General features: G+C 40.8%; 1 protein-coding gene across 1 annotated transcript in view; it reads left to right on the forward strand.

Annotated features, from left to right (window-relative positions):
• Window positions 1-19,940, forward strand: part of TCF7L1 (transcription factor 7 like 1) — an 82,486-nt gene that overhangs the window by 53,005 nt on the left and 9,541 nt on the right. Inside the window, exons 4-6 of the mRNA XM_044437395.1 lie at window positions 16,578-16,661; window positions 17,477-17,609; window positions 17,866-17,968. Coding sequence (XP_044293330.1) covers window positions 16,578-16,661; window positions 17,477-17,609; window positions 17,866-17,968 — 320 coding nt within the window. The remainder of the gene's footprint in view (window positions 1-16,577; window positions 16,662-17,476; window positions 17,610-17,865; window positions 17,969-19,940) is intronic.

Here is a 19,940-nt window from a genome sequence, read left to right on the forward strand (position 1 = left end):
AGCTCCCGCCTCTTGACATCTTCGAATTCCTGGCCAAAGGATCAGCTGGAACATGCTTTAATTGTCTTTCATTTTCCTCTGCATGGGGAAGGCAAAAGAGGAGAAAAGTGCTCTGATCCATTGCTTTGAGGAGTTCCTCAAAGCACTGGCTGAGTGCAAGCAAGCACCCGAAACAAAGGTTTTGCTTCTTTGCTGTTCAGTATCTCAAGAGATAGGTTGAGGCTGAGTATGCACATTTCCTTGGGGTTGCCTAGTTCTTGGTCCTTAGTCCTTGTTGATAACATGGAGGACTTAACAGGTAGCATCATATGACAGTAAGTTCCTCAAATTATTCTCATCCACACTTCTGGCACTTATCTTGCTGCTTTGATTAGGTAATTCTGACAAGTCTCTCAAGTTCTCCAGAACCAGTCCTGTTCAGTGCTTATTCTGTTTTAATTGACTCCATTAAATTTTCTCATCTGGTGTGTTGTACTCCCAAGACCAGGCCAGCAGAGCCTTGAGTAGTGGCTCAATTGTGTGTAAGTGGCTGTGAAGAGCCCTCTGTGTACTGTATGAATAGACCACATATCCATGGAAACCAGAGCAGGCTGGCTGGTTGACCTTTGACCCACTTTTTGCCATCATCCTGTTCAACCTTGGTGTGCCTGAATTTGCAGCTCCAGTACTCTGCCTCTTCCCTTTTCCCATGGGGACGAGAGGCCCTGTTGCCTTTCAGAGGCTTCCTGAAACTGCCCTGACTGTGGTCGCAACACCAGTTTGCTCTTCTCTTTGCAATGTTTATCTTTTTCAACTTCTCCATATGGATTCAGTGATAGCTCCCAGTCTCCCTGGCCATACCACTTCAAGAGCAATAGCTCCACTGTCTCATATTCATATTGAAAAAGTTTCTCATGTAGTCCAGAATGGCATACATTTAAAAAACCTTAATATTGGACTTGCTATTTTAATTACATAATGTGATAGCTGGGTGTCTGTCTTTGGAGGAGTTTATTACTTTGTCTTGAGGGAAGGAGAACCTCCCTTTGTAGTAAACAAGGATACAGTACTTAGTACAATGTAGTACAACAATAATACATTGTTGTATGTCAGCACAAGTGGAAAAATCAAAACTTGAGACAGGGAGGAAAACCAGGTAGCAGGAACTTACATTGCCTGTAACTGAAAGTCCAGTGGTAGGAATGCCCCCTTAGTTTAAATTTGAACAACCACAGAAGTTCAGAGGTTCTTTTCATTGTGGCTCTTAAGGAATGTAAGTGTCTATTTTATGACCTGGAATCTTCCATTCCCTTAGACATATCCCAATTTGGAAAAGTTTTTCTTTTGTTGTTATGCTTTTGGAATTCACAAATCTAAAACATTTTCATTCCTTGGGTTAAATAGTCCCAAGACAGAGTGTTCTGTTAGAACATTTGCAGCTGTTAGGATGCAGACCTGTGATCTGTCATGTTATATCAACAAACAAACTGCAATTTTAAGTTTTAGCCTGTATCTTGTAAAGAGCAAATATTCTCTGCCAAATTAGGTTTGGAGGAGACCTCATCTTTACACCACACTCTCTAAATATTTTATCCAGTGGTTAAGGGTGGTGGTGAAATACTGGAGACCAAGCAGTTAGTACTGAAGCTATGTAAACAAACAAACAAAAAAACAAATGGAAGTGTGTCTTGTGGATATGGGAGTTGGATTAAGGCACTGGAGATATTTGTGAAGCTATTAGTTTTTAATCACTTCTCTGTCCCAGTGATGGTAGTGCAAGATCATGGGAATTTGGTTGCAATTTTTCAAACCCATGAATTAGCAGGGCCACACGAGATAAATTGACCATGCTACCTCCTGCATACTCACTACTCCTGCTTTGCAGATTTGGGCGGATTGGCATAACTTTCAGATATGGTCCTGCCCTTTTGTCAGAAATTAAGAAGGACATCTGTCAAAATCTAGGTTCTACCTTGTGGAATAATCTCTGGAAGTCTGAAGAGCTAGTTTCTTACAGGACAAAGTCTTTTACTTCAGCTTGCTTTTTATCATGAAGTTTTGATACTTCCTTAAATGTAAGAACTATTATTTTCAGTGGGACTTATTTGCAGGTTAAATAGTGTGTATAGGATTTCAACATTAACTTGTAAATGCCCATAGAGCAAATTTGGTTAAAGGGGATACATGAAATTTAAATAAAACATGAACACATTTCTCCCATGCTTTTGGATTATGTATACTATTGGGCCTCACCACAATCATACCTGCATTAGTTATATCTTGACTACTTTAACCGGCTCTGTGCAGGAATATCCATGAAGATAATTGTGCTACTAAATGCTGCTGTCAAAATTGTGACTAGTACAGAATACTGGGATCATGTGAACCCTGTTATATCAGCTTGGATGGTTTGTCAGTCTATTTCTCTATTTTTAAGTGCAATTTGAAGGTGTTGGTTATTAGCTTTAAGGCATTTAACCCTTGGCCTCTAGGCTGCTTGAAGTACAACTTTCTTGCATATAAATTTGTCTTCCTTTTAAACCTATTAATGGCTTCTTGGCATTTACCATAGCTCCCTGAGTTGTTGGCAACACATACACAAATGCCCTCTTTGTATTAGCATCTGCATACGGAACTCCCTGACAGAAGAGGCTAGATAATATTTTTCTGTTTCTGTGTTCTCTGTATTTTTGAACATCCTACTTTTCTCAACAGGTTTTTAGTTTTACTGCTAGTGCAGACACACACACACATATTCTGGCTCTCTTGTTTTGTTGTTATTTTTATTAAAAATTGGGAGTGTTGTTTTATTGTATTTTAAATAATCGGATTATTTTTTCCTTAATATGCAGATAATATTTATTTTCTCATTTGAATTACCTGGTTCACACATCACAATAATCCAGAGTTCTGGGGCAACCCTAACTTATTTTTCTTATTTATTTAAATAAGTATTTGTATTTAATTAAATGAAGTAGTTATTTAAAGTATTTGTCCCTCAGCCAAAAAGCTTCAGGAGTAGATTCCATTAAATCAGTCAAACAAGACAGTGCTTGCCTGCAGACTTACAATCTAAAAAGACACAATACAGAGAAGTAAAAGGGCGGGGGGGAGGAAAGAAGACAAAATTAATCAGGGCTTGTGTAATGGCACTAGCTCCTTTTTCATCTGCAACAGAAGTAGCTGTTGGTACGCAAGGAGCCTTCCAGAAAACTAAGAAATAAGCCATGGTTTGTTTGGGGGTTATTTCTTAGGCTTATCTGAGGACAGACAAACCAGCATTTGTGGTTTACACACACACACACACACACACACACACACACACACACCACTACCAGCTGGGTATTCTATCATTTCTCCACTACCAGTAGCCGATTACAGAATATTTTCTCCTGATAAGCAGGACTAAATCAGCAACACTTTCAGGTAGCATCCCAAGCTAAACCGCCTGAGAAATAAGTGGTGTAGGCCTTTCCATGCCTGCTCTTTAATAAGTAGAATAAAGATCAAAATCAAGAGGCACTCAATCATGCAATAACACCCTCACCGTGTCTGTTCCTTCTAACCAGAGAAAAGCTCTTATCTATCTGATCAGTGGCTGATTGGAGACAGTAGAGTTTCAGTGTCTTTACAGGTCACATGGGGAGCGGGCAAGGTCTAGGGGTTGTGCAGCTCTCCTTTACATGAACTTGACAGCACTATGACTCTAATACAGGCATGCTCTTTTATGTATTCATGTTAAAGGTAGAAGCCTATACATGCTTAGACAGGAAGAGAACATTGTACCTCAAGTGCATTATTTTATGCTTAAACTACAGGTATTGGAAAAAAGTATATGATTTTGTTTTTATTTCAGATACTTCCCTGTAACTTTTTATACAAGCATTCTTGAGCATTTTCCCAATCTTCTTTAGACTATGCCCTTCCCAAATGACTGGGTTTCCTGAGGCATGGTCTTTAGTGGCTGTCAAAGGATAGAAAGTCCATGAGTCTATTCCATATTCAATATTTCTCTCATATATTCTCTACGGGGCTTCCAGCTGCACTGCATAATTATCACACAGCTGTTCCTTGCCAGTGTCTGCAAAGGTGATCCTGGTTCTACAGGCACTGCAAGGTGACTTAGGCTCTGATCCTGTATAGTACATATACCAGTTTAATTTTCACCTGTGCAAGTACTTGCAATATCATTACATCTTTTAGTTAGGGATGCAAGAGAATTTTGGGGCGGGGTGAGGGGATGAAAATCTGATGGACTTTTGTTCTGCCCACCCACTCCACAGCTGGCTTTGCTTAGTACCAAATCACACTGGGAAGTATCTGCTATCAAAGAGTAATAGATATCAGATATGATGATGTGTGCATGCACTTCGCCGAGATTCCCAGGCGCGCACGAGGAGCGGCCTGTTTTGGTGGGACTGATAGCTCAGGCTCTGAGGATGATGCGGGGTTGGCTGAACCAGACAAGGCTCAGAGCTCAAACTCTGATAACGGAATTGTCGTAACAGACAGGCCTGCACCTGCAGACTCGATCTCTCAGTGCCAGTCTGAGCCTGCTCTGGATGAAAGTAGCTCAGGGACACCCATGGGGTCCAGTCTCCCCGCCTGTGGGAATGCAGCAGAAGAAGGGCAGGAGGGAGAAGATTTGGAAGGGGGTAGTCTCTCAGATGGAGAACGCCAGCCTCTTCAAGATATGGACCCAAGGGCCTGTCGTCACAGCCGCAGGCTGGTCTAGATAGGGACTCAGAGTGCAGAACGCAGGTGTGCCCGGTTCCACAGAGCCCTTCCTTTCAGAGACAGGCCCCGAAGGGTTCATAAGCAAAGCTTTGGGTAAGGGGGACAGGGAGGGTTCAGCATCTCTTTGTGTATGCTCAGAAGCTTGTGAATGGTTAGAGTCTTCTGTGTAGAATAAAGATGCTTACAAGAAGTGCTGGAGAAGTTATCTTTCTTGGGAAGGAATGTCTAGCTCACAACACAGGGATATTGACTAAGAGAGGCTGCAAATAGGTTAATTTGTTACTTTGTGAAGGCTGTAAATGGTGAGTAGTCAAATGAAAGCAAAGCCATGAGAAGGTATTTGCTTGCAAAACAGGGTGGCATGTATATCAGCCTTTCACACTGAGATGCTCTAATTTGTTTTGTTTGGACTTTACAGTTCTTCTTTGAGGTCTCTGTGCATCACACATATGGGCTTCTACATCTGTGCAAAGCTAGATCAGGAAGAACTTCAATAAATAACTCAGCATGTCAGAGTGACTGGAAGTCCCTCCCCTTCTGGTTCCTGGGGATATAAGGGAGGGGTTCCAGTCCAGTTCCCTCAGTTTCTTTTCAACAACTTATTGCATACATTGGGAATTCTTTGCTCCTCGTTTCATACTTAGCATTCCTTTCTCCTCATGCCTTTCTCTTGCCAGCTTTCCTTTGTTTCCCCCTCTTTTCAAAACAACAACAACAGACTCTTCCCACCAAAAGTATATATTTCTTGCCTAGCTTTCCTATCAACCTTCCTCCTTCCCTCTCTTGCTGGCTTTCCATCTGTGCGATGGCATCTGCAGCCTTTTGCAGCTGCACTCAACAGATGGGCATTCACTGTGCCTTCCCTGCCTTGGCAAGGAGTATATAGTTGAGACTTGCCCTCACTTCCAGACTTTTAAGAAACAAACACTCCGGCAGCAGGCAGATCAGCTAAAAGCCAAACTCTGGAAGAGGGCCCTCTGTGTGGCTGACTCATCCAAGCAGGACATGGAGAGTCCGTCTACTCTTATGGGCGTTGGGACCATGAGGGGAGGAAAGATGCCCAAGAAAATGGTTGCCACTCCTCCCAAAAAGGTGCCCCATAAGCATTTGCCCACTGGCGCTGCCAGTTTCTGGCTCTCTGGATCATGGCAGCTGCCCTCCCAATAATGCAACAGAGGGTCCTGCTGACTGAGGCCACCACCAACACCAGAGACTGGTCACTGCCCTTGGTCCAGGAACCCCTCCCCCATGCACAAGTCCCCACCACCTTTGACCTCATGACAGCACACCCCAACTCTGCCATGTGGCCCAACGGCTCCACACTTGGCATGTGACCAGAATCTCAGAAGACATTGGGAACTTTCCCTCTCCCCATTTGACTGGGAATGCAGCACCTCATGGCCTCCAGCCTCCACCTACCCAACAAGCTATCGGTCTCTCGCCATCACTAGGCCTTCCAAAAAGACATGCGAGACTGGCTGCTTCACTGGAGACTTTGAGATGCTAACTGATACTGAGCCAGACCAAGCACTCAGTGACACAAGTACCACGACACCAACCAGTGCTGGGACTGTGTTACTGAGAAATCAATGCGAGCCATTGATTGACATTGATGCCTGTGACTGAGACTGAGTCTTCTCAATGCCAAGGCCTATGCCAAGCCTCCCAGATGATGGCCTGCCATTGTCAGCCAGTGCCAAGCAGAAGCCAGTACCAAGACCACTTAACACCAGTGATGAGACCTTGTCGACACCGAGCATCCCTGAAATTTGGCCACTGCCAGCAGTTGATGCTGACTCTGACATTGGCTCCAACACCCCCAGTTGCCATCACCACCTGACACCAGCGGCCCAGCGTTGACCCTGACTGCTTCACGCTAAGTCTCTTGACTCTTGACGTTGTGACACTGACAGTGATCACTGGTGCTCTCACAGCTCTCGCTCAGCTGCCCAGGAACCTGACCTGTGCCTATCAACATCTCACCACTCACCAGCTGCCCAACAGAACCCCCGCTATCCAGACACCACCAGTCACCTCATCTGACTCTGACTCAGAATCTTGCCCTCTTCCTGTCCCTCTTGGAGCTATCCCCCAATGCTGTGGTCTGTGAGCAGGACCCAGTGTCTCCATCGGTGCAGAGGGGCAGATAGGCCAACATGGTGCTGCACATGGCAGGTGACCTGGAACTCTGGACGACTCCTCCAACAGAACTGGAGGCTGACCCTGTCTTTGAAGCTCTGGACAATTTGGTTGTGTAAGTGGTTCCCACTGATTTTTTGTGAAACGGTTATTTAGTACTTCTGGAGCAACCCAAAATGAGAAGAAATATTTGTTTCTGAAAGACGGAAGGTTAGTATTTCCATTTGTTCCAAGCCTTCCTCTACAGAAACTTCCTTGCACAAGCAACGGGGCCTTCTTGCACAATATCAGTAGGACCCGCCACTTGCGGGGATAAATGAATAGGCACTGATGTCTGTTCAATTCTGTCCCTACTAATATAGAGCTAATTAAATCTAACTGGTTTCCAAGTACTGCAGGCCTTTTGAAATGCACCATGAAGATGTTTCCTTATGTTTACAGTAGTTCTTGAATCTAATTAGTGAACTCAGCATCTTCCCTGTCTCTTGGACAAATAAGATAGTTTCTCTATAAAATTTTCCCTTATTACCACTTTGAAAATTTCCCAAACAAGTATAATCTGATTAGCTGTAGAAAAGATATTATTACTATTACACTGAATTTATATCCCACTCTTTTTCCACCTGTGAGGCGGAACCCAGGGTAGTTTATATACCTCCACTGTGCTCACATCAATACCTTGTGAGAGTAGGTTGGGTTGACAGTCTGTGACTGGCTGTCAACGAGTGAGCTTCATGGCCAAGTGTGGACAAGAACTAGGATCTCTTCGATCCCCAGTCCAGCACACTGACCACCAGGCAGCATCTGGAAATACTGAGGCAGTTCATTGTTTCTTGTATTAGTTTTATCATTTTGCAGTTTAAAAGGTTCAGTTGCCATCACCTTGCTTTTGCTTTTCTTTGGCCAATGAATTTTCTAAGTAGAGTGGGGCATAGCCTGTATATATTTTTGTGCTGACTTCAATTTTCTTTGCAAATTGAATCCGATAAGACAGAGTAAAAAAATTGGAATAGATGATTATAATAGGATGTAGAGTGGGATGTATCAATTATGTTTTCCACATTTAGGAAGAAAGGGGGGGGCAATTTGCTGTTTGTTCTATCCATTTTAGGTGACATTATGCTATCAATATTTCCTAGTCAAAATGTCCGTACCAAAATTAGAATTTGTAATTTATTAAAAAAAATGTATTTGCATGCGTGCATGCACAGAGGTCGGGGGGAAGATTGCTATTTGGGGCATTAAAACATCCGAATAAAGCAGATTTATCTCACAGTGAAATAATCTCTCTCCCCCCTCCCCCCCTTTCACTGACCGATGGATGGACAGGTGAAATGGACTTTTCAGACTGCTTGCCTAATCAGAATGGATGTTTGATTATAAACTGTTCCCTTTTTACCTTTCCTTAACTTGTTGCAGTCGCTTATATAACACTGGAACCCTATACATGTTTACCTAATGTGTTGCTTAAAGTTTACTTGCAGGAAAATGTCAACAAAATTGTGACCCAGCCTATTTTCAGGTAAAGCATACTGCAGTAATGCCATAAGAAATGTATTGAAGTAGATGATCAAAATCTGGCAGTAAGCTCAGGAAAATAGTCTGCTAGCTAGTTTTAGCTGCAGAGATCTGCACTTAAATCCTATGTCTTTAGGAGGTAGCTTGACAGTTTGGTGAGAGCTGAAAGCACTGGTATACTCTGTGTGTGCATGTATGGATCTTTTATAAGTCTTACTTTCCTGGTTGCCTGGAGGAAGCAAATAGTTGTGTATTCATATCAAATATTGCATCATGAGATGTATAATGAGATATGATTGTAAATATGTACTAAGTTAAAAGAGTGTAGTAGTGTTGGATTGAGCTTGGGAGATCCAGGTTCTTGTCTCCACTTGGTCATACAGTTCACTGGGTGAATTTAGTACACTCACTGACTTTCAGCTTAACCTTCCTCACCAGGTTGTTGTAAAATTGAAATGAAGAGGAGAATTATGTAAGCCTTGTCCTTGCTATTACATTACATGTATATGCTGCCTTTCTATAGAAGTTCATGTAGTTTCTGTCTGTCTGGTAGCAGTGAAGCCCTCTTTCCATCTGTTCAGGCATTCCAACAGCTTACATGTCTGGTAATTATTTTTTATTGCACAGCTGGCTATTGTTTATTGTTGCTTTGTATTACATTCCATTGTATTGTATTTGTCTTTAATTATGAGCCATTTACTAAATAAATAAACTGATGCAGTCCAGTTTGATGGAGAGTTGCCAAATGAGACATTAATCGCTTCCTTGATCTACCTTATCTTGTTTGTTCTTGATGGGCAAGAAGATAAGGGAGCAATCCAGCTCCTCCTAATAAGCGCAATGTAGGAAGTTGTGCATGCCGACTTTTTGCATATTCTTGTAGGCTGTTCTTCCAAACTTGTCCTCTCTTTTTTCCCCAAACTGAATGGCCAGGTTTGCATGATCAGTGGGGAAAAGAATCTGGAGTGCATAATTTGCCAAATTACCCTAATATTGTGTGGATTGCTGTATCATTTGAAACCAGCAAGGTGTACAGTAGTGGTGGCTTTCAAACAACTCTAGAACCCTAAACAGCTCATCGGTTCTGCTGTGGTTTAGAAGCCACCCTCACCACACACCAGACAACACTGCAAGGCACATGCTGTGAGGATAATTAGGCAAATTGTGCAGTGCATGGTTGCTACATGCAGGGCTGGGGAAAAGAAGCCACCATGCTTCTTTCTCCTGGTGATTGTGCAAAGCTGGCCATTATTGGCTACATGTGGTGAGGAGGCAGTAAAGAATACTCCCTCTGGACACAGAAGCTACCCTGAGGGGGAACATTGCCCTCCTCATGGGATCCCTATTTATGGTGCCTTGTAAAGGCTGCTCAGTGCCAACATAGTAGCAGCATTGCAGTGTTGTCTCACACATACTACTTCATATACAAATACACCATATGCAGCTTTCACTTGTACAATAAAAAGTAAACACGTAAGGGACGGTGTTGCCAATGGGGGCGCAAGCTGCTGTCTGGTAACAAAACACACATACCAAAATAAAAGCCTGCATTATTTGTAGAACCCCATCTTGGGATATCTTCTTGGTGTTAGTTAAATGCAAAATAATATTCAACATGGATGAGACATTGGGAATTGGCTTTTAGAGATAAATATAGATTTTTTAGAAAGGTACTGTATGTAAAATGGAATTAATAGGCAATTTCAGACAAAGATTGTGTGAAATTTTCAGGTGGCTTTGGAGGATAGGAAAACTTTTTGGATGACATTATAGCATTTTTTAGAATGATATATTTATGGACCAGTGAAAAATATTTGATGGCAAACATGGATGGTGTTAACTCCTTGTTTCCAGCTGCTGACAGTATTAAAGGAGTAACTTATACAATATATTAAACTTGTTTGCAAAATGGACAGTTGGACAGTACGAGATGTAAAAAAGTACTTGATTTGATCAGTTTCTGAATATTCTAGGATGCTAGAAAGCCAGATTCAAGCTTGCTTCTTGTTGGATAACATCTTCATCACCCTTGAGTGCAACAGTGGCAGGAAATCTAGTTATTAAAATTCCTAATTGGTCGTAGCAATTGTTTTTCCCTCTCCTTCTGCATCTAGTTTGCTCACGCCTCTTCTCCTAGAAATAAGCTGGCTGCCCTACAGTGATGGTTACTGTCCTGGGCCAGCCAAGGCCTGTTGTCTGTGCCCCATTGTTCCTGCCTAGGATTGCAGGGCCACTGGATTGTTGTTTGAATTGGTGGATGTTAATCCCCAGCTGAGGGGAAGCTATTTGGCAAATGGCAGGTTAATGTGCAGACAGCAGGGTGCATTGTACTGTGTGTGTGGTACAACAGCATGTGGGATAGAAATGGTTAAAATCCTTTTCATTCCCCCATTTACAGAGGGGAGGAGGGGAGGGAAGGTAACAAGCAACCAGGGCTTGTTCTAATCTCTCTGGAATGCAACCATTTTGAAACTTTTATAGCTTCAATATGCCATTAACTCTCTCTGTCTTTTGCACATGGCTGTACAGTGAATGTCTATGTGAGAGGCACCAGCTTACACTTAGAGGTAGTGTTCAGTTTTCCACACTGCCCCTGTACCATTAGCTGGGTGCCCTTCCTTGTATATTTTCTAGAGTGTTTCCCCACCCCCACATTCTGCCCTCTAAATTGTTTAAAATGAGAAGGAGCCTTTATACAACCTTCATAGAGGCACCACCCCCATTCGCCTGCAGCGTCTCTGCTTACAAAATGGATTAGAAAGCCCCCTTTGTGACCAAGAGTGTTGAGTAGAAAAGAAGGTGGAGCGTAAAATAAGCCAGCTGGAAAACTGCAACACACAGGACTTTTAATTGGGTAGAACTTTCTGCCCATCCTCTGTGTGTATTTTGGGTTTCATGGTTTCTCTACTCTTGTCACTGCTTCCTAGAAAGCTGACTCACCAAATGCGGGGTAGTGCTCACTGTCCCAGCAGTTGTGGGTGTTGTGAGTATCTTTTAAAATGACTCTGCAGTAAGTGGCAAGTGAGTTCACATCACTGCTCAATGTTTGGAAACAGACTGGAACTGTACAGCAGCCAGATCCAGGGACTTCCCCAATCTAACCAGCCGCTTTGATCTCTAGGCTTGGAGAGTAGATCAAAGGCAGTCATTTAGGAAATGACTTCTACTGTACTCAGAGCCCAGAGTGTACTGTAGGTCATTGCGCTAGTTAGTTGGGGGTCATGGGGCCAGCTGCATACCAAACATACTCCTTGTACAGATGACAGCGCTGGCTCATTGCCTTTTCCACAAATGGCTGTTGTAGGAGCCTTGAAGGCTAAGATCTGATTACAGATCCTCAGCCCTGTTCTACATAAAGGACAAGGTTTCAGCACTAGCTGCAGGAATCTCATGGCAACCTATTCTAATTGCAGTTTTCAAATGTGGAAGAAAAACATAACATACATTCACCTCATTGGTGAAGAACTAATGGTTTAAAACAAGTGTTCCTTTCACTTCACCCAATCACTATTTTTTAAAAATTTTGCTATAACACCATTTTGAATAGTAAGCAACAAAACCAATGAGAGGGAAAAATTAAACTTACAAACTAGAAAAGGCCTTTTCCAAAATGTGAGAAGTGGAAAGTAAAAAATTTACTCTGCAGTGCTTTCAGGAGCATTATAAGTGAAAGTAGAGAGCTGCAGATGTTGCATGTGGTTTGAGATAGACTGTATTCACTTATACATGTCTTGGTATAGGAGTTCAGTTACATGGACACATTTAAGTCTCTCCTTGTGTGTGCAGAGAAAATATTTTGAAAATATTACTGATATCTAAATTATCACATCAAAGAGGAACAGGAGCAACTGGGCCAGAGGTACAGGCAATACAGACAAGCTGCTGCCCAGATTGAACTGTGTCTGGTAATAAGCAAGCAGAATGCGAGCTTATTTAACATTTTACATATACTTTTTAGGGCAAATGGACAAAAACAAAACGCAGGACATAGCAAGTGTGTTGTTGGAAAGAACTGTGGAATAATTGTTCAGAGGTGTCATATAAAAGCATCTATGCATTATGATTGTGCAAAAAGCACCCAGCTTTTCTAAACCATGTCCAGTGAATTAGGCAAGTTTTGTGGAGATTACTTGCTTGAGCATAAATTTGCAACATCGTCCTTACAAATGCCAGTAATGTCAATTTTATATGAATATGGAACATTTAATGCTATAGCCTCCCATTGTATTTTTTTTCCCAATGATAGATTAAGTCCTTTTGAAAATTGCTCCTCAAATATTTTCTGGAGAGTTTTCTGTCTCAGGGAATGTTCCTCTTGGCTCATAGGTGATGCTGTGAGCTACTGTAGTTGTCTTTTCCTTCTCTCAGGGCAAGGGCCTTCGCTTATATGTTTCATTCATTTTTGCCATGGAGTTGTTAGTTTTGGCTATATTCTGCTTTGAGTTTGGAGGCTGAATTTTATAGCTGTAATGGAAAAGGTCGAAGAGAAACAGTTCTGCATTGTGGGCAGGACTGGGCTATCACAGTGGTCTGACTGTATGTTTTATAGGAACAAGATAAGCTGTCTTCCTGTTTCATGTCAAACATACACAAATCTTTCTTCCTTTGTCCAGATGTACATGGAGCATTGGTTGCATTCCAGTTTTTCCTTTTTACCTCCAGTGAGGAAAAATCCAGAATCTTGCACATTCAGTTATTTTTGGCTATAGCTCTAGATTTTAAAATGTTTGCTCTGCTCCTGGAATATGATTCTGGCCTCAATCTGGTGCTGGGTGTTAGCAAATAAAGCTGGTTCAACTATATCTTTGCTAGAGCTCAAAAAGTACAGAGTAGCTTCTGTCTACCACAAACTTTAGAAAGGCCGAATATGCTGCTATTTTGCAATGTGCATGACAACCCCACCCTACCAGAAAGTCCAAACATATCTCCTGTAACCAGCCAGAATAGGTGTTCCACTAGGATATCACTAGTACAAGTTTTTAATGTAGTTAGACTGCACAGCAATCACCAGGGCTTCCTAGTGTCCACTCAAGAAACATGCTTACACTTGCACAAGATGGAACATCCAATTTCCATAACCCTCTGACTATATCCCATAGTGTTCCAGACAGTTCTTTGAGACACAAGAGCTGCTTTTCAGGATGTGTGGCTTGCTGTAGTAAGAAAGGGTGATCAGTGAAAACTGGATGTCCTGGCTTGGGCAAGAGTAATCACTTTCCACTATAAACAGAATTGCCATTGGATGCAACCTGTGGCTTTTTGCAAAAAAAAAAAAAAAAAGTCCAATACTTGCCCTTTAGATATGTATAAAATGCAGTCTTGTAAACATATATGCAATAGCATTAGAGAAACACGTTGGCATGTCAAACCAGTAACGACAGCTAGCATTCCAGATTTCTGAAACCCACCTGGGATTCTTGATAAGGCATCTTTAGAAAGGATTTGTTTCTCATTGTCAAATGTTTGGTCTGGCATACATGTATAAATATGGTGCATGTTGTTGTATGAATTGATATTGCAACCAAAGGAGTTAACAGGATTATATTGCATGTACCCTTTGAACAGCTAATTCTAAATGCTGATCTTCTGGAAGCTCCACTTATTTGCAAGGCACTTTACCAAGTTGTGTGAAATATTAGTATATTTTATATGCTGTCAAGCAATTACACTATACCAAATATAAAGTGCTTTTAAGATATATCAAACAGAGATCAACAGAATGGAATGCGGGAAGAGAATATATTCCTTAGTTTGAATGGGTTAAGTGGCCAGAAAAATACAGATCATTTGATAAAACAAAACTGTTTTAGCTTCTCTTGTACTAGTTTGTGAATGTGTGTCTAAGCTTCTCAAAAGACACTAGTCATATAGCAGAATTTGTTCAGATTATCCGTGGGAACAGATCAGCACTTACGCAGCATTTTCCACCTTTAATAGATAGTTGGAATATATGTTGAAGGAAATGTGAAGATTTGAAGGGTTAATCTTTCATTTAAATTATTGGTTGTTCAGCCTCTAAATAGAGCATTCTGGGATTTCCTTCCAGCTGTTTTACATCATGAGGATTTGTGTGTTAGGGAAATTCCATTGCACAGCTGCAACTCATCCAGTCCACATTCCCAAACCTCCAACATTTCACAGGATGCCCTGCATTCAGTTATAATTGTATGGAATGGTTTTATTCCTCCACTTTCAAAATGCAATATAAAGTACCTTTGTTTTTAGTACTTCTGGTACTAGAAATGCCCAACAATGCAGGCCAATTTAAGTTTCTGTAGTATTGATGCTAGAACACAGTGAAGAAAACAAATACCTGCTTTCATATTTGAATACTGTATTTAAAACTGGTCCACACACTAAGCATAGAATGGTGGTTTCAAAATTAAATTGGTAGACTGTATTAAACAGTTAATGTTGAAAAATATAATGATCCTCTTGGAGATTAGAAAATTTGTCAGCATACAGATATGTAGTCATTGTTTTTTTGAGCTTCAACAGAGTATTGATTGACAGAAAGAGATTTTTTTTTTAGCATCTTTGGAACTTTGCAAGCTATGAATATATTAATTATACTTGTTTAAAATCCCTTGGGAATTTTATTTAACCTTTTTCTTCTTTCTGTATCTTACCTACTTTAAGAAAACAATTTACATTTTCATAAAAATAAAAAAGACTTCTTGAAAAGTTGCTTTTATTGCTTTGGATCTATGAATTTTTTACCCATCCTGTACCTAAAGTTCTGTAAAAACTTCAAGGAACTCAAGAATTTACTGGATTAACCTATTTAATTGCATTTCCATAATTTAACTAATTCTATGTCTGCTAAATTCCTTATCTGTATTACTCTGGAGTTACACATGGCATAACTGAGCAAGAAGAAACAAATGGGACAAATTAAAGAAAATAATGTTTTAATTGTTAAGTTTTCTACCTACCTGAGCACAAGGATTAAAGTTTTTTAAGTATACATTGAAGGAAAAGTGAGTTTCCTCAATACAACTTTTCATTTTTGAGATAAAAATTGCTCATTGGAACTGCAAGGATCAGAGGGTGGGAACCATAGGCAGAGTCAAGATAATGTCTTTAGAGCAACAGAAAAGCCATTCTTAAAACAGCAATATTAATAATGATACGAATAGTCATCAGGGTTTTAAAAAAAACAGAAAGCAAAAATTTTCTAACTCTTAACTGGTTTTTAAGAGGAAAGAAACCTCAGTGCACAGACCTACAAACTCTTTAGCTACACAGATTCTGCCCCAGGAATATCTCCAGATCTACCCCAAATATTTTTCTGAAATTCCTTAGTCATTCACCAGATCCTACTCCAAATTCATTCCTCATCATAGATGGTCAATCCACTCTGTCAGCCCGAGAAACTTCTTTCTCTTCATTTTTCTATTACCTAGTTCTTCTTGGCACCTCTCCCACTTACCCATGCAAATAACTTCCCGCTTGGTTGTTAAAGCAAATCTCAGTTGCTGCAGCCATGCCATTTGCTCTTCCTGAGCCTGTTAGGTGATCGGCAACCTCCAAGATGTTACCTGGTGCCTATTCCACTCCCTCTGTAGGGAAGGATGAGCTTGTAATCCATTGGCTTAGCCAGTGGCATTTTATTTGTAAAAGCGCTCCGGTTTGGGGAATAGCTGAGTATATGCAGGCTGCAACCACCTTTCCAGCCCTTTTCCTGCTTCGTAATAAATTTTGCTGTTGCTGAGGGGACTGTCATGTCACATGCTCAGTATTCTCTCTAACCAGCAAGGGAGGAAGCCATGTAGGAAGGAGGAATTTCATTCTGCTGTGCCACGTTGTTAAGGTTTGTGCTCTTTTGTTGAAGAGAAGGGCAGGGAGCTTTGACTGGGAGAAATGAAGGAAGTAAGATGGGGGACAGTTCACCTTGCTCTTGCTAAAAGTTGTGTCCAGCATTATCCAAGTGTCCGTGTGTTATCAAGATGATCTGGGAGTAAAGCATAAGAAAGCTGTGGGCCATGAGTTGAGCTGAAGGTACATCATAACCAGTGAGGAAGTTTTTGATGTGCAAAACAGGTGTTTCATGCCTTCTTGCATTTGATCCATGGTTAAAATTTTATATTTAACTATTTTTGTTTGGCCACTTAAACACTTGTGAAATTTGTTGTCTTGCTTTCTGTTATGATTCCTATTATTTTGTTTCTGCAGTTTTATTTTCTTTCAACCATTTTTTTCAGTATCTGCAGGTGAAGTGGCCACTCCTTGATGTACCAGCTGGAGCTACACTAAAAGATGCAAGATCTCCCTCTCCTGCACACTTAGTAAGTGTCTACAGCTTGCCTTTGTGTTGATTTTTGAGATCAGTGTCATCTGAAAGTATTTCTCTTGGATATTCTTCTAGGCAATAGTTTCTGATTAGTATAATAATTCAAGAGCTCTGAAAGAACTGGAAATGATACTGTTAATATTCTCAATTATGTGAATTTTCAGGGTTCTTTATTACAATCTTTTGGCTGTTTTCTCAAGAGCCTTTACAATATAAGGTGCAAATCTTTAATATGACTCCTTGTAATTTTATCATATAATAGTGATTCAGCTATCATTGTAATTAGATTGTTTCATCTGGGGGCTACTTTTACAGTTAGTGCAAGTGTTCTGAGTGTTCTTTGGGACTGGGAGAGGCCAGCTCAAGAAATGATAACTAGTTAAAACTGAGGCAGTTAAATCCCAAACTGTCATAACTTGCAGCGTGGCCTAAAATATTTGGGCCTCAAGGATTTTAGTTCTTCTTTAGAGCTTCATAGAAAAATAGAAACAGAGCGACTCAGAAGGAGTCGGCCAGGCCACCTAATCTGACCCCTGGCTCCAGCCAGCTCCACTCATGACATGCCTACCATGTGCATGTCCAGCCTTTTGTTAAAGAACTAGATGATCACAGATTGTAGTGGAATAAAGTTATATTTTTTTATTTTTGTTTTTTAACTCAAATTTATTGTTTATAATATACGAAACTACAAGCATATAAAGTCCAAATGATTCATTCCTTTTTCCTTCTCTTTTTAAAACACAATAGATCTTAAAAGGCAAGCAATGTATGCATTAAAAGATGCATAAGCCCTTGCTTCTTTTCTTGCAGTCAAACAAAGTTCCTGTGGTGCAGCATCCACATCACATGCACCCACTGACGCCACTCATCACTTACAGTAATGACCACTTCTCGCCAGGTTCACCACCTTCCCACCTCTCCCCAGAGATTGACCCAAAGACAGGTGAGTTTTTGATACCTGCTCACCTGGGATGTGGTAGATTGCTGGAAGAATATAACTAATAAAATAGATATATGAAATTGAGAGCAATCTCAAAAGGAATGTGAAAGTAAGTTTATTAAAAGGTATCTGGGGTGTGGGGTGGGAAAAGCTTATATTTTTCTGACTTTTGAGAATGTGGGATTCTTGTTAGGAACTTAAATTGGATGGGAGGCAAATCTTGACTGTTGTAATGTCTGTTGCTTTTTCTCATCACCAGGAATTCCCCGACCACCTCACCCTTCAGAACTGTCTCCATATTACCCATTGTCTCCTGGTACCATTGGACAAATTCCTCACCCCTTGGGGTGGCTTGTACCACAGTAAGAATCGCCACTCTAAATCTCCTTCCATGTTTTTTCATCTCCCATAGGGGCTGTTCTTCTCTGCTCATATGAAGAGTCCTTCATCTTTCTATATAATCAAAGCAGAATTGATCTTAACACATAGTACACCTGAAACAAATCTCTGTCTCAATTCCATGAAGCTAGCTTTCCAAGAAACTAGTTTAAGAACTCTCTTCTGTATAGTTCTTGCATTTTTAGGGGATGCAACAAATATTGCATTAAATTTTTAAAAAGTCTAGTGCACGTAAGTGCTGAATTTTATTTAACTTGTCATATTTGTTTTCTATCTATATCCCAGTCTTTCCTCAAGGAGGTCAAAGTTGCTTACAAAAGCTTGTCTCATTTTATCTTCAGAAGAATATTATGAAGTAGGTTAGGCCAATTCCAAGGCTTTACCTAGTGTACAGGGATGAGAGGAATTTGAACCTGCAAGTATGAAAAGGTCAATACATTTACAATTTATTGAGTGACATTCAAATATATACATGGGGAGCATAAATCATAAGCTTTTTTGCTAACATTTCCATGCCAGGAATGATGATTTTCCCCACAATTGTTGGTCTGTAACTCTGATCATCCTTCACTATTTGCTGTGCCTACTTTAGTTGATGGGAGATAAAGTTTAGCAGCATCTGGAGGGCCACATATTCCCCAACTTGCCCTATGCTGTTATGATCCGCGTTTGTCTTGACCTGATTAAGCAGAAAAGGGAGAATTTGTAAAAGCGTGCCTTAATAATCAAGGCAGCAGCTAATGTAGAGAAAAATACAGATGTAATATTGTCATGGTACAAATATATTAATCACTGTGAAATCAAATAAACAAAACCATACGAATTTATATATACAAAGTCACACAGTGACTGTAGATATGTCTGAGAACTTAAAATCCAGTTCAGGAAGAAGAGGCTATTTCAGAATTCAGTGGACTAATTGACGATCTGAAGATTTCAAAATCCCCTGGAGGGTCAGGCAAACTTCTTAACACAAAAGCTCAAGTATGTATAGGAGGCCAGGGCAGGCCATTATTTGAGTGTTCATTATTCATGAGAAAAACAACTTCTTTCCAGCAATCAAGAGCATTCAGAGATAGAGACTTATTTTCTGTGTTCTCCCATGACTGGTGGTCCTTACCTGGCCCTGAAAAAATGCTAGATGTGACCGTTAATTGTTTTTCTTTTTAAATAGTGTTCACCAAATCTAGTATTTGCCCCTTGTTTTAATATAAGCTAAGTATATTGTAAGTTTTGAGGCTCTGTCAGTACCTTGATACAGAATTTCTTGGCTGTTCTACGTATACATACACTCCCTCCCACACAAATATGGAGAGACCCCTTTCATTGAAGTGGGAGCTCAGTATAAATGGGGTATCCCATATGTTCAAGAAGCCCTTTACTGAGATGACTGTCTTTACAAGTTCTTAACTGGTTCCAGCCATGGCTCGAAAGGTCTAGTGGCCCTTGGTGTCTCATTTTGCAACTTCTTCTCCCTGCCAGATACCCTCTTACTGTGGCAAAGGCCACCATCGCAGCACCTGCTCATGATAGGGGATGGGACTGGAGTGGCATGATCCACTGCCTTGCAAACTGATGCAGGCACCCCAGTTTGCATCACGATAGGACTGTGTGATGTACAGCAATACATGCATTTGTAATGTGTTGATTTGCTTTATGTAATAGGTATTGCTTCCGGTTTTTAGTTTCTTTTGTGTTTTGGCCAAGCCAGTGGGGTGATGGAGGGGAGTAAAGTGGTAGAAAGATTTTGGGATCAAGTTCTGATGATAGAAATGGTCAGCAGGAAGCAGTATGGCCACAGAAGAGCACAGAGAACTACATCACCCTGAGCACTGAAAGACCGCATTTTCCAAGTCAAAATTCTGCCACCGGTATTTTAAAACATCTGGAAGCAGTGCCACTTGGGAAGGCAAACTTTGTTTCTCGTAATAGAGC

The sequence above is a fragment of the Varanus komodoensis genome, unplaced genomic scaffold (genome assembly GCF_004798865.1).
Source record: "Varanus komodoensis strain SLA01 unplaced genomic scaffold, ASM479886v1 scaffold30, whole genome shotgun sequence".
Classification (NCBI taxonomy): domain Eukaryota; kingdom Metazoa; phylum Chordata; class Lepidosauria; order Squamata; family Varanidae; genus Varanus; species Varanus komodoensis.